The sequence below is a fragment of the Amblyraja radiata genome, chromosome 7, assembly GCF_010909765.2.
Source record: "Amblyraja radiata isolate CabotCenter1 chromosome 7, sAmbRad1.1.pri, whole genome shotgun sequence".
NCBI classification, from domain to species: domain Eukaryota; kingdom Metazoa; phylum Chordata; class Chondrichthyes; order Rajiformes; family Rajidae; genus Amblyraja; species Amblyraja radiata.
Genome location: NC_045962.1, coordinates 30,531,729 through 30,553,238, shown reverse-complemented (window position 1 = coordinate 30,553,238; position 21,510 = coordinate 30,531,729). Strand labels below are relative to the sequence as shown.

General features: G+C 40.8%; 1 protein-coding gene across 5 annotated transcripts in view; it reads left to right on the top strand.

The window, feature by feature from the left end:
• The window catches only part of kalrn (kalirin RhoGEF kinase), a 612,442-nt gene that overhangs the window by 274,467 nt on the left and 316,465 nt on the right, over positions 1 to 21,510 (top strand). For all 5 annotated transcript variants that reach the window (XM_033024025.1, XM_033024026.1, XM_033024024.1 and 2 more), the window contains exons 6-9: positions 7,654 to 7,776; positions 10,436 to 10,627; positions 13,992 to 14,123; positions 14,970 to 15,200. In XM_033024025.1, coding sequence (XP_032879916.1) covers positions 7,654 to 7,776; positions 10,436 to 10,627; positions 13,992 to 14,123; positions 14,970 to 15,200 — 678 coding nt within the window. The remainder of the gene's footprint in view (positions 1 to 7,653; positions 7,777 to 10,435; positions 10,628 to 13,991; positions 14,124 to 14,969; positions 15,201 to 21,510) is intronic.

Below are 21,510 nucleotides of genomic sequence, written 5' to 3'. Positions count from 1 at the left end.
GTCATTCAAGTCAAATTCAAGTACAATAGATAGAGCAAATGGAAAGATACAGTGCAGAATATAGTTCTCAGCATTGTAATGCAGTGAAACCATAGACAAAGAACAATGTCCACAATGGGGTAGAGGTGACTGGGATAGTACGCTAGTCAATGGAAGGACTGTTCAGAAACCTGATAAGAGAGAGGGAAAAGTTGTTTCTGAGTCTGGTGATGTGCTCTCTTGGGCTTCTGTATCTTCTGCCAGGTAGGAGCAGGGAGAAGAAGGAATGACCAGGATGAAACGACTCCTTGATCATGTTAGCTGCTTTTCCAAGACATCGTGAAATATAGATGGCGTGCATGGTGAGAAGTCTGGGCTGTATGATGAACTCGCCCACGTCAACAACTCGCTGACATTTCTTGCTGTCTTGGGTGGGCAGAGCTGTTCCCAAACCAAGCTGTGACACAACCCAACAGTTTGCTTTAGATGGTGAATCTATAGAAGTATATAAAAGTCATTGGAGACTTGCTGAATTTGCTCAATCTCCTCAGGAAGTAGGCGTCAGTGTGTCTTCTTGGCTGTCACAGTTTTTCTGGAGAGACTCTGTACATGTCTTCAATGTTTTCATTATAAAATACTGAATAACTGGCATGTTCCTGTACCTCGACAGCCTCGGCATTGTGATATTGACAAATTTGAAGAATGTTTACGAAATCCATATATATTACACTACCTGTATCTTGATTTTATAATTGAACATATTTATCCACATCACAAACATCAGGTTTTCTCAAATTCTAATCACCCCCCCAACGCATCCAAGGAATGTGCAGTCACAGGAGAAAACTGCAATTTCATCCAGAAATTGAATACATTTATCTATTATTAATCATACAGTTATTTCTTAGCCATTGCATTTTCAGAATAATATATTTATGCAATCTAAAATGGAACTAGTTCAGAGTTTCAAGCAAGTCAGGTTTCCCAGAGCCGTTAAAGCTAACCCTTTTTTAAGTGCCGAGTTGAGTACTTATGTTCAAAGAGCAAATGTTTTACATGGTGCACAGAATTAATGTTTCAAGAGATAAAATTGAATGAATTCATTTGAGAGGAAAAGGTGCAGAAATATTGATCACCTTGGTCATTCATGTCAGTAACATGTCGCTGGTTGGTTAGACAGTGGTCAGTCTCCGTTTTCTTTGTCACAATAATCTCATGTCATGAAGAAAATTAATATTTGAAACTGCAAATAAAATGGAAAAGACAGATATTCAGTGACATCACTCTGGCGGCAAGTCGGCGCAGCAGTAGAGCGGAGTTTGTACATTCTCCCTGCGATTGTGTGGGTTTTCTCTGGGTGCTCCAGTTTCCTCCCACATTCCAAAGATATACAGGCGTGTAGGTTAATTGGCTTGTATAAATTGTCCCTAGTGTGTAGGATAGAACTAGTGTCTGGATAATCACTGATTGGCACCGACTCAGTGGGCTGAAGGGCCTGTTTCCACACTGTATCTCAAAACCAAACTACACTAAACTGACAAAAATATTAGTCTTGCTCTCTGTTGCTGTTTTGACCTGCCAATGAAATCAGTGTGAGGAAGCCATCAAGCTCCACTTCTTGTTCAAACTTCACAAATTGGAGCTGTAGAATTGGAGGGAGATTATGTTACTTGCTGAGTCAAAGTTCAATGATACCCAGCTAAGGAGCTGGGAAATTCAATTGAATTAAGAATCCAGATTGGAATTCAATGCAGCTTGACCTCATATTTCAGAATCCAGTAACCTTTGCTCAGTTTCAATGAAACTGGCCCTCGAGGGCAATTTGTGCTTCTATGGATGCTCATGGAGGAGAAATAGGACTGCCATTTGCAAAGAATTATCTTAGGCCTTTGTGGACAGGATTTCAGAGGTTCACTTCAACAAGCTTAATTGAAAAACATATGCCCATCATCTCATTTAGGTGAGGGAAGAAAGATTAAATAGAAAGCTGAGGAGTAACTTTTTTTACACCAAGGGTGGTGGGTATATGAGGTAGTTGAGGCAGGTACTATCATAACATTTAAGATAAATTTGGACAGGTACGTGGATAGGACACGTTTAGAGGGTTATTGGCCAATCGTGGGCATGTGGGGCTAGTGCAGATGGGGCATGTTGGTCAGCGTGGGCAAGTTGGGCCCCAGGGACTGTTTCCATGCTGTGTGAATCTATGACACATGCCCTTGGCATTTCCTCCGTAGTCTCCTTTCATCAAATTTCAAAATAAAAGTGACCTAAACCCTGAAATGGTTTAAGGGTCCCAGAAAATTGGAAGTAGTTTAATCGACAACTGTAATCACTCAGTGAAGGAATCAAAAGAGAATCGTGAGCAGATGCAAGACAATAGATGCAAGATGGTACTGAGGCTTGGCAACTTTTAAAACGCTTTCCTCTTCGATCTACCTGTTGTATTTGTGTTTGGCTTGATTATATTCATGTGTAGTATTATCTGATTTGAGCTGGATAGTGCGCAAACAAAAGCTTTTCACTGTTTCTCATGACAATAATAAATCTAAACATTCTGGGACAGAAACAGATGGTTGTATTACCAGGTTGTCATAGTATTGATGGGCTTATTGGCCTCCTACTTGTGTTGTGAGAAGCAAGATGGATAAAATTGACCTTATGGGTTATGTAAGAATAATAACATTAAAGGAAAACGTAATCTAGCGGAATGATTGGCCCGGCAAAGTTGGAAGCTTACAGGAAATTTGTAGGGGTTTATCGACAACAAAACTGTGAGATAATAACATCTCTTGACTTTGTAAAGATAGCAATGATCTCTAGATGAACACTTTCTGGAAACGCATTGCTCAGAACCGCTGACAGTGCTGCTCACTTTGGATTTTAATTTTGTATTTGTTTAAATGGTCTCCATCTCTGGCGACACAATGTCGCAGCAGTAGAGTTGTTGCCTTACAGTGCCAGAGACGCAGATTTGATACTGACTACGGGTGCTGTCTGTACAGAGTTTGTACATTTTCCTTGTGACCCCATGGGTTTTCTCCAGGTGTTCTGGTTTCCTCCCACATTCCAAAGACGTACAGGTTTGTAGGATAAATGGCTTCAGTAAATTGTCCCGAGTGTGTAGGATAGAACTAATTTATGGTTAATCGGTGTGGACTCGGTGGGCCGAAGGGCTTGTTTCCAAGTTGTATCTCTGAATTAAACTGACACAAAGCTGCTGACATTTTGCTGGCTTTGGCTTGTATTTTCTGAATTCCAAATCACTCTTCCTTCATGGGGTCTTCAATGGTGAACACATCAATTAAACGTTTCTGCAATTCAGGCAGTTTCTGTGGAGAATAATACTGCCTATAGAAGCAAACATTCTGCTGCCTCAGAGCGCCAGATACCCGGATTCGATCCTGACCTGAGGTGCTGTCTGTGTGGAGTTTGCTCGTTCTCCCTATGAAGTATCACTATTCAGTTTTCTCAAATGGGCTGCTGTAAATTGTCTCTGGAGTGTAGTGAATGGAAAACATAGATCTAGTATGAACGGTTGATCGAAGGTCGGTGTGGACAGTGGGTCAAAGGGCCAGTTTCCATGCTGTATCTTTCAATCAAAAGTACTGCTGGATAGGTCATCAAATTGCAACATTAACTCAGTTTCTTTCTTCGCAGAGGCTGCCTATTCATGTTTAGCATTTCTTTATTTTAAATTAGGTTAGAATTAACAGTGCCTTTCTCTTCCCCACTACATTCCAACTGCCCCCTCAATTCCTGTAATCTGAGTTCAGTGGCAGCATAACAATAGTTCTGATCAGTTAACTCAGCAGAGACCAGAAATAAAAACTAAAATAGACACAACATGCTGCAGTAACTCAGCAGGATAGGCAGCATCTCTGGAGAAAAAGGATGGGTGACATCTCAGGTCAGGACCCTTCTTCACACCGTCTAATGAAGGGTCTTGAGCTGAAACATCACCCATCCTTTTTCTCCAGAGATCTGCCTGACCCACTGAGCTACTCCAGCACTTTGTATCTATCTTTGGTTTAAACCAGCATCTGCAGTTCCTTGTTTCTACGATGAAAACTAAGACATGCTGTTCCTCTGGCTTGGTGCTGAACCATGTAAAGAATTTCATTGACCACACTCGATCATCTTTTAAAATTCTCCACTTCTAGGAACGTTTTCCATCTTTTTTAAATTATAGCATTGATTGGTTAAATTATCTTTAGATTGTGTAGGAAGGAACTGCAGATAATGGTTTATATCGAAGATAGACACAACCTGTCAATTCGCTGAAAATTCACAGGAGGAAATTGGTGAACCAGTAAATACAAAGATCCAATATAACGTATTTCTAATCATTTTCTACACCCACAAATGGAAAGGTAGGGTGGCACAGCAGTAGAAGTTGCTGCTGCCTCACAGCACCATGAACCGGGATCAATCGTGACTGAGTGCTGCCAGTGCGGAGTTTGCATGTTCTCCCTGTAACTGTGTGGATTTTCTCCAGGTGCTCCTGTTTCCTTCCAGATTCCAAAAACGTGCAGGTGTGTAGGTTGATTGGATTCTGTAAATTGCCCCTAGTGTGCAGGATAAGGTGGGATAACATTGTGGATGGGAGATCAATGGTCGGCGTGGACTCGATGGGCCAAAGGGCCTGTTGCATGCTGCATCTCCAAACTAAACAATTCTACTGGACTATTAAAAAATATTTGAGCTATTGAGTTAAACTGCGGCCGCTGATTTCCGATTCAAAGTTGAGCTGAGGCTCAACAAACATGTATTATTCAGTCGAAAACATTGATAAGTTCTTCCGAGATCTTTGGGGTAATTCACTCTCTGTAAGTTTCGCAGATGGAAATTCTCAGTGTGTTACCTCATTAATACAAGTGAGCACATTAGTTTATAAAATACACATCAAACTGCCAATGCAAATTACTAAACAAATCCGCTCGAACTTGCAATTTACCCCTTCTTATCATTCTGAATAGTGATACTTATTGTGCCAATGCCAAGTTGGGTCCACTGCAGAAAATGGCCATAAATATCTTAGGAACAGGTCTGGTATCATGATGATTTGCACCCAAAACCATTATAACAAAAACTCAAAAATAGACACAAAGTGCTGATGCAACTCATTGTGTGAGGCAGCATCTCTCGAGGAAAAGGATAGATGACGTTTCAGGTCATGAGCCTACTTCAGACTGCAAGTAGCGGCTGGGGGGTGGTGGGTGGAGAGCTGGAGGTAAGAAAGACCAGCACCAATCAGGGCTGGCAACAAATAACCTCAGACAGGGTGGCTCCTTACCCATTGTTGACTAGGGATCTCAAGAAGGACACAATGTGGTGAGCTGTGAAACTGGTTAAATGTCTAGGATGGAGGAAGGGCACAAGGCAGGAGAAGTGTAAATAGAAGTTACCTAAAATTAGAGAATTCAATGTTCATATTGCTGGGCTGTAAGCTACAAAAGTGAAACATGAGTTGTTCCAAAACCCAACACACTTTAACACTGCTGCGGACACTTTCCTGCACAGCACTTGGAGATGTGTTTCAGCACTAAAGGTACACCCCCCACGGTAGTAAAATAGCAGCAATCTACATTCTGGGTGCTGTGGAGGAGAGAGGCTGCAGGAGAAAGCTCCATCCTGCATCTGATGAGGAGAGGTGCCACTGAACCCACTAGACCACTCGGAAAACCATGCATGTTTCACTACAGCAGCTTGCAACCCAACAGTAAGAATATTGGTTTCTCTAATTTCAAGCAATCTCTGGATTCCTTCGTTCTCCGCCCATCCCCCCACCCTAGTCATCCTGCCTGTTCCACTGTTCGCATTGTTCAATCCCTTCTTTATCACCTCTTCCACAGCCAACAATGGACCATTGTGGGCTCCACCTGTCCTTGGTCATCGGTGCCGACTCTAATTTGTTCTGAACTTTTTCATACGTCTCGTTTCCTCCCCTAACTCAGTCTAAAGAAGGATTTCAGCCTGGAACGTCACTAAGAAGGCAGGAGAATGGGGTTGAGAGGGAAAGATAGATCAGTCATAATGGAATGGCGGTGCAGACTCGATGGATCGAATGGGCTAATTCTGTTCTTATGTCATGAACTAATTAACTAATTCAGTCTGAAGAACAACACATTGCTACTCTATTGCCTTCCTAGTCCCTTGAGAGTTTGCCAGGTGCATTGACTTAGACCTTTAAAGTTGACAATCATGAGAACACTATAAATAATCTCCATCCACAGCCTACCAGGCTTCCTATCAGGTTCCTTCCATTAGCCAGGGCAAGCAATATAAAACCATACCACCTCAGACATGAAGACCGTGCTGGCTCCCATTCCCTCTCTCCCCATGTGTCTATATCCCTGCAACTTTATTCTCTTCCACACATGTCCATCAACTCCTCTTTGATTCTTTTAGCCACACTAAATGGGAGGAATCGGAGCAATCAGAGGAAACCCACGCAGTCTTGTTGAGAAAATACAAACCCCACACAAGAATGCACTCGAGGTCTGGAGCTGTGAGGCAATATCATTCACAGCTGTGCACCATATCTATATGTACAAAAATAGACACAAAGTGTTGTAGTAACTCAGCAGGTCAGTCAGTCAGCATCTCTAGAGAACATGGAGAGGCGATGTTTTTCAGTCAGGACCTTTCTTCAGACTCATTAGTATGAAGGATCCTGACCCAAAATGTCATCCATCCATGTTCTCCAGAGATGCTGCCTGAACTACTGAATTACTCCAGCACTTTGTGCCTTTTTTTGTAAACCAGCATCGGCTGTTCCTTGTGCCTATACGTACAAATATGTGCAACCTATATATCTGTCCAGATTGTTTTGATTTGGAAAAGATATGTTTCAAGACACCCTGTTCCTGGTATTGTGAAATCAACAGCCTCATTAACATCGGTATGTAAAATTAATGAAGATTGTTCTCTGGGATAGTCAGTTTTTAGTTTAGTTTAGAGATACAGTGAGGAAACAGGCCTTTCAGCCCACCACTGCAGAATCCGCGCCGACCAGCGATCACCCATATACTAGTTCTATCCTACAGGCTAAGGACAATTTACAGAAGCCAATTAACCAACAAACCTGCATGTCTTTGGGATATGGGAGGAAAGCTGAGCAGCCGAGCAATCACAGGGAGAATGTACAAACCCGTAGTGACGATCAAACCCAGGTCACTGGCGCTGTAAGGCAGCAACTCTACTGCTGTACCATCCTAAGTAACTAGCAATTACTTTTGACTGAGTGCAGACAGAAACAACGAAGGCACTGGACCAGACATAAGGCCATTAATGAGAGCTCACTTACACAAATCATGGCATTATAAAAGATGAGAGCAAATTCCCTGCCACACTGTCAGCTGCGAAAAGCCTTGCTGCATCTGTCAAAGTCATCTGGGGCATTTCAGGAGATAATAAAGAAGACTGAGGCATGCCTTGAAAAATGTGAAGATTCTTCCTGTGCTCCTGCACTTGATTCTGATGACTCCCTTCTGATCATTCCCTGCGGATGTGTGGTTGAGTGTGTAAAGAAGTGTAGCTCCTGTGTGCACACATTTTTAGTTCCATTTGCTTACCTTTTGTTACTTTCTGATTATGTAACAGCTGGTTGTAAAGATCTTGAAACAAATGTCAGCTGCAAGGCTGCTCTAACCCAATCCCCTTTTTATTTAGATGTTTGATTGGATTAGCCACAACAAGCAGCTATTCCTCCAAAGTCACACGGAGATTGGAGTGAGTTACCAACATACTGTGGATCTACAAACACAGCACAACCATTTTGCTATGAACTCAATGGTAAGTTCTGAGGGGAAGGTATTAAAGTTGTAAATCAAACTCAAAGTGTGACTATAAATGAACAATAAAGCATTAATGTTTCATCTTGTTGTATTGAGATAGGTAAAAAAACTGATTATGTGGCAAAACAACAGACATTCCATGGGAATAATGTCCCAGAAATATCAATATCTTTATTTTAAAATATATATCTCATTTTTCATATATATACAGAAGCGCAAAACAGTTGCTGCTGGAAAATTGAGTTCAAACAATATATTTTGTTTGGTTCAGAAAATGATGATTTTTATTATAAATAATTTTAATCATGTATCAATCTTTAAACAATACATTATTTCCATTTTACTGTTTTGTGGAAATAGTGAGAAAAATCCACTCATTTATGTCAAGAAAAAAGATTGAGTAATGCTTTCACTCTATAAAAATGTTTGTCACGTTACATTTTGGGTTTTTTAAATTCCATTTAGAACATATTTAAAATGATAACGAGATTCAATATGATGGATACAATTATGGTTAACTAAGTATATAAAGATCCAATTAAACAATGAAATAAACCCTTAAGGCTGAATGCCTAGTTGTTCCTATATATAGACTTTATGTGGCATGCAAATATTGAATTTTCTCACGTATTAAATGTTTTTAACTTTAAGCAGTTATGAAATATTTTAAAAGTCGTGTGTATCAACTACCATTATAAGTCAAGTCAAGTTTATTCGTCACATAAACATACGAGATGTGCAGTGAAATGAAAAGTGGCAATGCTCGCGGACTTTGTGCAAAAAGACAAACAAACAAACAACCAAACAAACTACAAACAGAATCACATATTCTTTTACATATTAAATATTGTGGGCGGAAGGAAAAAGGTTCAGTAAAGTTAGTCCCTGGTGAGATAGGAGTTTACAGTCCGAATGGCCTCTGGGAAGAAACTCCTTCTCAACCTCTCCGTTCTCACAGCATGGCAACGGAGCTGCTGGAACAGTCTGTTGCAGGGGTGGAAGGGGTCTCCCATGATTTTATTGGCTCTGGAGTTGCACCTCCTGATGTATAGTTCCTGCAGGGGGGCGAGTGAAGTTCCCATAGTGCGTTCGGCCAAATGCACTACTCTCTGCAGAGCCTTCTTGTCCTGGGCAGAGCAATTCCCAAACCAGATGGTAATATTTCCGGACACAATACTTGGGTACAATTGTTGGTGAGACCAAAGTGATTCTCTTTTTTTACTGAGGTTTGTGGTGGTTGCATTTTAGAGCTCCACCAGCCTGCCAGAAAATACATCAAGACTGCTACCTCAATCGAGGCTTCAATTTAGAAATTTTCTTTGTGATCAGATTCTCAAAAAACATGTTATTCTTTTAATATTTCACCTCTACAAATAAAGGAACCTAGCTGGGTCAGTCTGTTTGTTGCAGTCATTACATCAATAAATATTATTCAATGCTCATCATATACTGGGGGAAAAGTTCAAACAGTATTAACTTATTAACATGAAGTCATATTGCAAACACATTTCTTGGCAACCATTGAACTGTTATTTATGATAAAAGGCCCTTTTCTTTATTTGGAACATTCGGGAAACTTTTCAATAATTTATAAAAGCTAGAAGTCATTCAAACAAAGCAATGACCATTATGATTGATCTGGCATTTTATGGGAGCACAGTGGCACAGCTGGTAGAGCTGCTGCCTCACAGCACCAGAGACCTGGATTTGATTCTGACCTCAGATGCTGTCTGTATGGAGTTTGCATGTTTTCCCTATGGCCACGTGGGTTTCCTCCGGGTGCTCCGGTTTCCTCCAACATCCAAAGGACGCAAGGATTTGTAAGTTAATTGGCCTCTGGAAATTGCCACTGGTGTGCCGGGGGTGTATGCGAAAGTGGGATAACATCAAACTAATGTGAATGGGTGATTGATGGTCAGTGCAGACTCAGTGGGCCGAAGGGCCTGATTCCATGTTGTACCTCTATCAACCAAGTTTTCAAGTTTTGCCAGCCACACAAAGAATGATGTCTGCACTACTAGAATATTTCATAATTAGATGACAGCAATTTTTCCATACAATTAGTTTATTTGAGTTTGCTACTTCTGTTGGTGCTACGGAACCTCTGGTACCAAAATACCACATGGTGGGTAGATATGAACATGCCCAAAGAGCAAGATGACCACATAATAATTGCTGATTTCTTGCTACAAAGCAAAGACTGCACTACACGAGAAAGGGACGTATAATTAAACACAGTTTGATCTTTTTATCCAAATAAACCAGTAAGCAATTTGATTGCTTAGATTCAAATGCATGACATTAATATTGACTTAGATTCATATGCATGACATTAATATTAAAGTTTAAAAATAATAATTGGTCTTGTGAGTCTGCTGCTTCAATGAGCAAAGCTAAAATCTTCCCATTCTGTTTAATGTAGTTGCTTGAAGGCACTATTGATCTATCACTTTCAAAACACATTGCTATAAAATAAATTTAGAAGTATTCTTTTGAGATTACTCTTTTATTTCCAGAAAAGAGAAACTTACTGTCTGAACCAAGCATCAATAATTTACAAATGTTAATTTGCTAACTTTGCTGCAATCGTGATGGATGGAGCTGCTGACAGCATTCTTTCAGTTAATGTTCTAACTGGCAATCTTCTGCCTTTTCAGAACGCATATGTCAACATCAATAGAATCATGTCTGTTGCATCCAGGCTCTCTGAGGCCGGTCATTATGCATCTCAACAGATCAAGCAGATCTCTGCCCAACTTGATCAGGAATGGAAGAGCTTTGCAGCTGCTCTAGATGAGCGTAGCACAATTTTGGCGATGGCTGCAGTGTTTCACCAGAAGGCTGAACAGGTGAGTTTCAGGAGAAAAATTATATAATCGTACACATTGTAATATATTTATTTCCACAAACAAGGTCCCCCCATTTACATTGTTTTACAGACAATTGTTAATGCTGCCATTTTTTTTTAAATCCCTCAATTGATCTATCCCTATTTCTGTTTTTGGCTGTAATGTTAATAGTATACACCTACATAATGTGTTTTTTATACGTGGTAATTATTTCAGGGTGGCATGATGGCGCAGCTATAGAGTTGCTGCCTTACAGCGCCAGAGACCCGAGTTCGATCCTGACTATGGGTGCTGTCTGCATGGAATTTGTACGTTTCTCCCCGTGACCACATGAGTTTTCCCTGGGTGCCCCAGTTTCTTCTCACACTCCAAAAACGTACAAGTTTGTAGGTTAATTGGCTTTGGTAAGAATATTGATAAATTGTCCCTAGCCTGTAGGACTAATGCTTGTGTAGGGGGATTGCTGGTCGGTGCAGACTTGGTGGGCCAAAGGACTGTATCTCTACAATAAACTAAACAAAACTACTCTGCCAACTGATTTTTGAAATCCAAGAAATATATTAAGTGACAACTTTATGAATAAAGCAATACCCAAAAAATGTTTCAATTTATAGGAAAACATTTTTTTTGTACTTTCTCTTTCCGTTTTTTGCATTTGATACAAACATCCCCAGGAGAATTACCCTGGGACAAAGAGTTGTAATCTTGCATCCATGCATTGAGCCTCTGTAATGTTGTCAAGTAATAATTAACGAATCACTCGCACAGTTGGGAGTGTTTCAAGTTGTATTCGTAATAACTAAGCATTTAATTACAATTATGAAGTGAATATTAAATGGATTTTTGAAGATTATTGTTACGTACATAGAACATATAACAGTCCAGCATGTGACAGGCCCTTCGGCCCACAATGTCTGTTCTGAGCATGATGCCAAGATAAACTGATCTCATCTGCCTGCACGTGACCCATATCCCTCCATTCCCTGTGTAAGTAAGTATGGATATGCATATGTAAAAGGCCCGGATAGAGTGAATGTGGAGAGGATGTTTCCACTAGTGGGAGAGTGTAGGACCAGAGGCCATAGCCTCAGAATAAAAGAACGCACCTTTAGAAAGGAGATGAGGAGGAATTTGTTTAGTCAGAGGGTGGTGAATCTGTGGAATTCATTGCCACAGATGGCTGTGGAGGCCAAGTCAAGTTAAGGTGGAGATTAACCGATTCCTGAATCATAAGGGTCTCAGAGGTTATGGGAAGAAGACAGGAGTATGAGTTGAGAGGGTTAGATAGATCAGCCATGATAGAATAGCGTAGACTTGATGGGCCGAATGGCCTAATTCTGCTCTGAGAATTTATGAACTTATGTAAGTCCAATACTTTAAATTGGTAGCCTATAATTGCCCCTAGTGTGTCAATGAGTGGTAGATTCTGGAGTTGATGAGAATGTGGGATTAAAATAAGATTTATTTAAATGGTAGGCTTGATGGGCCGAATGGCCTGTTTCCTTCTGTATCACTACGACCTCTCTGGCTCTGTACATTTTTGGCCAAAATTGTTATCATGCATTGAGCCTCTGACCCATTTTGTCCAATCTAAAGAACTATAATGCTTAAAATATGCAAAATATTTTGAATATTATACCCAGGCTACTGTGTAATGTTAAAGTCTAATTGTGTTACTATGGGAATACAATTTCTCCTGTATATATAAAATCCAAATGTCTTGACCGTGCTTTGTGAAAGTAAGCAGACATATACTATGGACACCTGTATGCCTCTCCCAATTTGCCTATTGAATTTAATAAGTTTGCACTGACAATTGTATTTTTGTTAGTTCCGGCCTATCTCTGAAATTCTCTATTAAAAAAATGTTTCTGCATCTTTAAAACGCCTCCTTTATCTCCTGCAGACTCCCATGATAATATTTTTAGTCACCAATCGCAAAATCATCATCCGTGAATCAGTGGTTAGTTTCTCTGTCAATGCTCTTTTGAAATGCCTTGACGTTTTACTACATTAAAGGCTCTCTTCAAAAACAATTCATTATTGCCTTTGTTGATCCTTCGGGCATTCAATGGGCTATTTTGTATTGCTTCTGTAATAAAATATATACATTTTAGATTCCTTGTAAAGGGCAGTGAAGTGTCTCATTATTCTGTAGAAGTCCATTGTAACGAGGTGACATGACAATTATGTAAAATATAGTACGTATTCTTTCCCCTTTAACTATTTCCTTAGGATATAATGATAAATTTGCATTTGAATACAGGCTTTACATTTTTTTAATCACTTTCTAGAATTCACTTCTGTTCATTCCCTATTTCTTCAGGATCAGGGTGATCTACAGTTATCTGTTGGTCCCTGTCCACCAATGGATCATATGGCTTTGTATTTGGGAAAATGAACTGGCTCTGGTCAGTGTTCTACTGCACAGCTAACTGTTTTGGATTAACATTTAAATGCACAATCATCTTTGTCCGAGAACCACTCTCAACCGATCCTGACGCAACTGCGTACCCATGTGTTATTTTAATTGTGAGGCTGACTAGGGCCCACACCAACTAGAGAAAACAGATGAAAGCTGGTGGCAGACAGAATCTGAACCAAGGGACATGCAAGCTATGGAGTCATACAGCGTGGAAACAAGCCCTTCGGCCCAACTTGCCCATTCTGACCAAAATACCTCATCTACACTAGTGGCATCTGTCCACGTTTGGCCAATATCCCTCTCAACCTTTTCTATCTGTGTACCTGGTCAGATTCATCTGCCTCGTTGATTTCAACCTGTGTTATAAACACTTCTTAAACATTCAATTCTATGTTTTGCTTTGCAGCAAGGTAAATAGTGTGAAGAAAATCCACAGGAATGGCATTCAGCCTGTCTGACCTGAAACTACCTTCCTTCCTTACTGTGTTTATTAGATTTCTTTAAAATAGAACTTTTCAATCAATCCCATTCCTTTGCCATTTTCCTACAACTTGGCAATTTTCTCCTTTTTAAATTATCTTTTAAAATTACTAGAGAACCTATTACTGGTCTGGATACTGTAATCCAAACCAACCAGAGAGCGGCCCTTTCCTCCCATCTACCTGACTGGAGGCCCTTGGATTATCTTTTATCAGACCTTACTGGAATTTATCTTACACTGAACATTATTATCTTTATCATGTTCCTGTACACTGTAGATGACTTGATTGTAATCATGTATAGTTTTTTCACTGACTGAACAATCTATGAAAGCTTTTCACTGTACCTTAGTACACATGACAATAATTATATTAAACTGAAATTGTTGTAGTCTTCCATTTCATAGTTTTTCACTTCACAATTTTTTTCTTAGCAGTTACTATTTATGTTTTCTTCTAGTATTTATCAAGTGTTGATATCTGGTGCAAAACCTGTGCCGAGGGGGGACTTCCATCCGAAATGCAAGACTTGGAGATTGCCATTCACCACCATCAAACTCTGTATGAGCAGATCACACAGGCGTATGCAGAGGTAAAGAAACATTTGCTGTATTTGGAAAAGGAACCGTAATTGGCAAAACACACAGTGCTGGAGGAAATCAGCAAGTCTGGCAGCATCTGTGGAGGAAATGGACAATGTTTCGGGTCAGGACCCTTTGTCAGACTGGATAAGCATCTTAACCTGAAACATCATATGACCATTCCCACCACAAATGTTGCCTGATCAGCTGAGTTCCTCCAGCACTTGGTGTTTTGCTTAAGGTTCTAGCATCTGCAGTCTCTTGTGCCAATAAGGTAATTGGATTGCTTTCTTTGTTACTATCTTCTGCTTATTGCAATTTAATTACAATTACAAGTCAACTAAATCAACTTGCAAAGGCGGCATAGTGGAGCAGCCGGGAGAGCTGCTGCCTCACAGCACCAGAGTCCCGGGTTCAATCCTGACCTCAGGTGCCATCTGTGTGTGGAGTTTGCACATTCTCCCAGTGACCACATGGATATCCTTTGGTTGCTCCAGTTTCCACCTGCATCCCAAGGACGTGTGGGTTTGTGGTTTAATTGGCTACTGTAAATTGCCCCCTAGTGCATAGAGAGTGAGTGAGAAAGTGGAATAACATAGAACTAGTATGAACTAGATGGTTGGTATTAACTCGGTGGGCCGAAGGGCCTGTTTCCATGCTGTATCGTTAGGGGTGACATAATGGAGTTGTTGCTTTACAGCGCCAGAGAGCCAGGTTCGATCCTGAATAAGGGTACTGTTTGTACGGTGTTTATACGGGCCTGTTCCCACTCTGTATCTGTAAACTAAACTAAATCCTGGTGAATAATTAGTACCAGGATACAATACTCGATGCTGAAGTCTTTATATTTGCTGCAGGTGAGTCAGGATGGCAAAGCTCTTCTCGATGTACTGCAGCGACCTTTAAGCCCAGGAAATTCTGACTCCCTCACTGCAACTGCAAACTATTCCAAAGCAGTTCATCGGGTCTTGGACATTGTACATGAAGTGTTGCACCACCAACGAAGGCTTGAAAGCATTTGGCAACACCGTAAGGTGCGACTACATCAACGGCTTCAGCTGTGTGTCTTCCAGCAGGATGTCCAACAGGTAAGTGTTTGAATGATCAGATCTTGTCATTATCTCATTGGTGATATGCTCACAAATTTTATTGTGTCGTGAAACACCCCAAATTGCTTCATGAGTGCATTGTCAAACAATATTTGACACCAAACCAACTGGAGGTATTGGAGCAAAAGGTTAATTCGATGGGGCTTTTGAAAGAAAGTAGAGCAGGCACTTTTTCAGGGTAACATAAATGCACGTCAAAGAGTCCAATGGTTTGTTTATACTTAGTGGCAAGGTGATGCTGTTAGAAGAGCTGCTGCCTCTTAATTCCAGCAATATGCTCAATATGTCGAGGTGCGTGGTAAAATCTGGGGGGGGGGGGGGGAGGGAGAGGGTGGCTGAGTGGAAGTGGGGTGGGCGGGGGGCGGGGGGGGGGGGGGGGGGGGGCAGGTGGGTAGTTGAAGGGACAATGGGAAAATAAAATAGAATTAGTGTTAATTGGTGGTGAATAAGAGGATGAGGGGTGATCTTATAGCACACCATTATGAGAGGAATAAATCAGGTTATTGCACAGAGACTTTTGCCCAGAGCAGGTAACCAGACAATCAGGTAACCAGGTAAACGAGAACCAGAAGACATAGGTTTCAGGTGAGGGAGGAAGGTTTAATAGGAACCTGTGGGGTAACATTTTTACACAAATGATGGTGGGTTTATGCAAGAAGCTGCCGGAGGAGATGGTTGAGACATGGACTATCAAAACATTTAAGAGACAATGGGACAGGTACATGAATAGGACAGGGGTTAGAGGGTTATGGACTAAGCGAAGACAGGTGGGACTCGTGTAGCTGTTGGGATGTTGGTCAGCATGGGCAAGTTGGACTGAAGGGCCTGTTTCCACGCTGTATGAGACTCTGACTCTCTACTTTGCTTAATGGTTAAAGCAGGCTGGGCGTACTGAATGGCTTGTTTCCATGCCGTTTATTATGTTATAAGGGAGCTGGGATACTTACGTGAATTATTATGGATTATGTTATTATGTGGTGAAGCAACAGTTACCAGCACTGCAATTGCTTCTTGTTAACTTTATTTCAATATGAATAAAGCAATATTAAAAGCAGGGGAAAGCTTTTGTGCAATGTGTTAACTAAATACAAAACGCAGAAAATAACTTAATTAAAGTGAGAAAAGTATAGAAACTTATGCCCCTGTCCCACTTAAGTGATTTTTTAGGTGACTAGGCTGTCGCCACATGGTCGCAGGGGTGTCGCCTGTATAGTCTCCTCAGTCGCTCAAAGAGTCATACCTTTTTTCTGGTCACCGTGGGATTTTGAAATGTTCAAAACTTTTCGGCGACAGTCGGCGCCCGTGGGCTTAATGCCAACGATCGTAGCCCGGTGTAGGTACTGTCGCCAGGATGACGTAGGTTGACGCCCGTGCTGACTTCAGTGAATTCCATTGGTGACTATGTCAACCGGAGACAGATACCGGCGACTGAATTGTCTTACCTTGTCGTAGCTTGTCGCGGGTGGATGTGGGTTGTCTTAGGTGAGGCCGGTTGTCGGTAGCTTGATGTATCATGACGTCGACCAGGAGGTAGGTTGTTGTAGATATTGTTGTAGACATTGTCGTAGGGGGGGGTGCAGTCGCCCTTTTTTCGGTGACCTACGACTATGACAGTTGCCAAAAAAATCGCCTAAGTGGGACAGGCTCATTAACCAGAAGAAATGAACTCTTGTCAAGCAGAAAAAAACTGCTTAGGCTAGTTTCCAGTTCCTCTACTTGTGCACAGAGTGCGTGTTTAAAAATGTTTTATAAATTTCTCAACACACCTTTCTCTATAATGTTTTCATCAAATTCGCGCATTTTGCCTCATTCCAAACCAATTAGCATTTATTCCTCTCCATTTCTCCCATTCAAAAATGGATGCTTGCTCAAAGTTTATTTTTGTCGAGTTTGCTCTCAACAGCTTGCTTCCTGCCATTGTTTTTATTTTCCATTATCCCTGCATTTGGGTAGAAATTTGTCATCGGTTGCATACTCTAAACAGACAATACAAAAATGCAAACACAGTACACTCCACTTTGGAAATTCAGCTCATTAAATCATTGGAACTGAATTTTGGAAGTGTTTTGCACATACTGTATAGAATATAATATTTGAGGTGATTCTTTCCCACTGTTTTTTGCTGAGTTTAATCATTTAATCATTGTTTAGTCAATTGTAGTTTATCTCTTGCCAAAAACTTCCATTAATCTCTGATCTGATGTCAACACCTAATAAAATGTCACTTCTTCCTGAGCCTGGCATGGTAATCTTCCTGTATTAGTTTAATTGTATGGATGTGCAAGTAATCCTTAAATTATTTCAATGAATCCCTGCGCATAAATTGTTTTCCTAGTTTATTAATTTTTTTTTCTGGAGGGGCGGCACAGTGGCACAACGGTATAGTTGCTGCCTTACAGCACCAGAGACCTTAGTTCAATCCTGACTATGGGTGATGTCTGTAAGGAGTTTGTATATTCTCCCTGTGACCATGTGGGTTTTCCATTGGTGCTTGGAATGTTTCCTCCACACATTCCAAAGATACAGGTTTGTGGGTTAATTGGCTTATGTGAATTGTAAATTGTCCCTTGTGTGTAGGATAGTGCTAGTGTACAGGGTGATCACTGGTCGGCTTGGACTTAGTGGGCCTAAGGGCCTGTTTCCGCACTGTATCTATAAAAGTCTCTAAAGTCTAAAGATTTCTTGTCTTTAATAATATTGTATTGTGAGTTCACTTGTTCTCTTTGCCAATTTTGCTCCTGTCATACACATGTATGTATTCCAGTGACTGGGGCAATAACAACTTTCCAACTTTCCAGATTATTGAGCCCCGTGTCAACAATTAATTCTTGCTCCCATGAGCCATATTCTGTTTGTTGATGCTATTGACATTTATACAATAGTTCTGCCTTAATCACTAATTTTTCCTCTAATGAGTTTCAGCACTAAACCTCTGCGAATTTCAGTTAATCCAAGCACCCCGGATCCGAGTTTTCCTTTCTACCTTTGGTATCCTTCTATGCATCTATCTCTTAACCCATCTTTTCTACACAATTGCCTGTTCTCCATCTCTCAGTAGCGCTTTTCCATCTTCAACGTAATTTCAGTTTCCACAGATCAGGCTCTTGCATTCCACATAGAGTCATACACCATGGAAACAGGCCCTTCAACCCAACTTTCCCACACTGACCAACGTCCCATCTACACTAGTCTCACCTGCTTGCATTTGGCCCTTCTAAACTTGTCCTATCCATGTACCTGTCTTAAATGTTTCTAAAATGTTGTGATAGTATCTGTCCCAACTACCTCTTCCAGCAGCTTGTCCCATATACCCACCACCCTTTCTGAGTAAAAACAAAGGTTACCTCACAGGTTCCTATTAAATCTTTCTGCCCTCACCTTAAACATCTTTCAGAGAAGTCTTGTGGGTTCATTAAGTTGTTAGGTCACAGGATGCAGAAATATATATTGTTTTGTGTGTGTGTCTATCCTTATTCCAGTCTGCCCAGAGTGGAAGTGACAGCAATGATAACTCCAAATTAAGAGTACACTATATTGGAAGAATTGTTGCTTCAGGTGGATGGATCATTTAGATCTCAGGAATGTGGCCAGGAAAGACATGAAAGGACAGGTGTGCATCCCCTGTGGTTACTTTGCTTTCCTCTCTTTCCCAGTACTGATGAAGGGCTATCAACCTTGAAACGATTGCTCGTTTTCTCTGTCCGCAGACCAGCTGAGTGTTTCCCTGCACTTTCTCTTTTCTTTCAGATTTCCAGCATCAGCAGCATTTTGATTTTCATTTTCAGTGAGTACATTCATGAGAGAGGTCCAGGCCTAAGACCATGTCTCTCTGGAAGAATGTCCTTCCACTGAAAGCCATGTCTGCTCTGAAGACCCCAACTTACCCTGAGTGACTACTTCTGCCTCCTGTAAACAGTGCTGCCAGTAATGTTACTATTGAGCCACCCATTGTATGAATATCCCAAAGATAACTGCTGAGGAAAGCAGTCCCTGTCATTTACAGAGCAGCCTGGGCACTTCAGGAGTGCCCCATCAGATTAGAGTCATAGATTTAGTTTTGTTAGTTTAGTCTAGTTTATTGTCACGTGCACTGAGCTACAGGGAAAAGCTTTTTTTGTGTGATATCCAATCAAAGGAAAAGCTCGGATCAGAATGGTCAGATTGGGTACAACACAGAAACTAGCCAGAAGATAACTGCAATAAAAAGCTGGAGTAACTCAGTGTGTCAGGCAGCATCTCTGGATGAAAAGAATAGGTGACGTTTTGGGTCGAGACCCCTCTTCAGACTGAGAATCAGGGGAGAGGGAAACGAGAGATATGAAAAGGTACGTAGCATAATTGAATGAGAGATATGCAAAAAACGATGAACCGGGAAAGGTGGAGTCTACAGTAATCCATTGTTGGTTGTGAGGAAGGTGATAACGAGCGATGCAAACAGTGAAAGTCAGCAGGACAACGATGAAACTAGTACGGCGACTAGGGTGGGGGAGGGACGGAGAGAGAGGGTCTGCAAAGGTTAGAGAAATCAATATTCATACTGCTGGGTTGTAAGCTGCCTTTTGGCCCACCATATCCAAGCAGACCTCCTTTTGGTTCACATCAGGTCTGTATCCGTCTGTACCTTTCCTGTTCAAGTGCTTGCCTAATGTGGTAATTGTATTTGATTCTACAATCTCCTCTGGCAGCAAGTTCCAGACATCCACCACTCTCTGTGTAAATAAAAACTTTGCCTTCTCTTAAATTCCTTTTAAAACTCCTTCCTTACATCTTCTTGGTTTTGATATAACTGCCTGGGAAAATAAAATTCTAGCTAACTACCCTATCTGTGTTTTTCATAAATGTATATATCCCTATAAGGTCACCTCTCAGCCTTTAGAGCTTTTAGGGAAATTGCTACTTTCATCTAGTCCATCTTGAACGTTTGACCTATAGTCGATTGTGAAGCCAAGCATGAGTAAATGCAGGTGCTGAGAAAGATTAATTAATTCTACGATGTGCTTGGACTAATAGCTTGAACTATGGATATGCATTTGTACAACGAACTGAACAAGATTTCTGTCATAAAGATGAAAAAAAAGCTGCAACCGCTGGAAATCTGAACTAAAACATAAATTGCCAGATACTCAAAGCAGGTGGGACAGGAAAAAGAGAATTACATTCATGAGAACTGGGGAAAAAGAGAAAACAAGTTGGTTTCAGTAGCATGGAAGGTGAGAGAGGGATGATTATAACACAGGAAAGCAATCCAAGCTTTCCCCTTATCTCTCCCACAGGTTCTCCTATTGTCAATCAAACGACCCTTTAAGTAGTGAGAAAGGCAACGAGCCAGCACGGTGTGCCATGCCGGTCAACAATGATCTGCAAGTTACCTCAGTGCAGGTGATGGACATGTACATGGATAGACAACGTTTAAAGGGATATTGGCTGAATGTAGGCACATGAGATTAGTTTAGATATGGCTCTGAGTCAGCATGAATCAGTTGGGCTGAAGGGACTGTGTCTGTGCTGTATAATGCTATGACTATGAAAATATATGTTGTGCAAATAACAATGTCATTTAGTGTGTGCCCGATAGGCTAGATTCACATGTGCCAATATTAATAATGCAAGGTTGTGCACTGAACAATGTTTGCATCCCATGGGATTTCACCTGCAAATGTTCCCCAGTGCAATCCGTTCCAGGTAAAGTCAAAATCGGATTTAGCAATGCCTGAAAGAATAGATGTCATGCAATCTAATGTCAAGATGGGCTCCAATACCCAAGCAGCAATTTCCCTGAAACATGTAAAAAAAAAGTATAATTTGCAACAAAACATATCTTTCTTTCCTTGCTGAATTTCCAATTGGTTATAACAGGAACTAGTCAGAACTTCAAGTTCAGTGTCTGCACAATGCATGTTTGCCTCAAAGATAGCCTCTATCAATTATTGTTTGACTGGTGAAGCATGACGGCCTGAGTTGAATTTTAACAGCAACTTCCACACTTTAGAAGGGAAATGAGAAGCTGATTGTCAGAAAGTTGTTGATACAGTTAGCTCATTTTAAAATAATTTCTTGCATTAATTTTATAATCACAGATTCATGTTTGTCTGTTATTAAAACCTCTGCAGTAAACGATTTGGATATAAAATGAACAAAGAATGGATATTTGATTTCAGAATTATGATCAATTAAGCTGTTATTTCGATTTTTATATTTAACGATTGCAACAACTGAACGGACTATTTTAGATTGAAAGAAAGTCAGAAAATTCTGGAAATCCTTAGGAAATGTTATATATATATTTTGT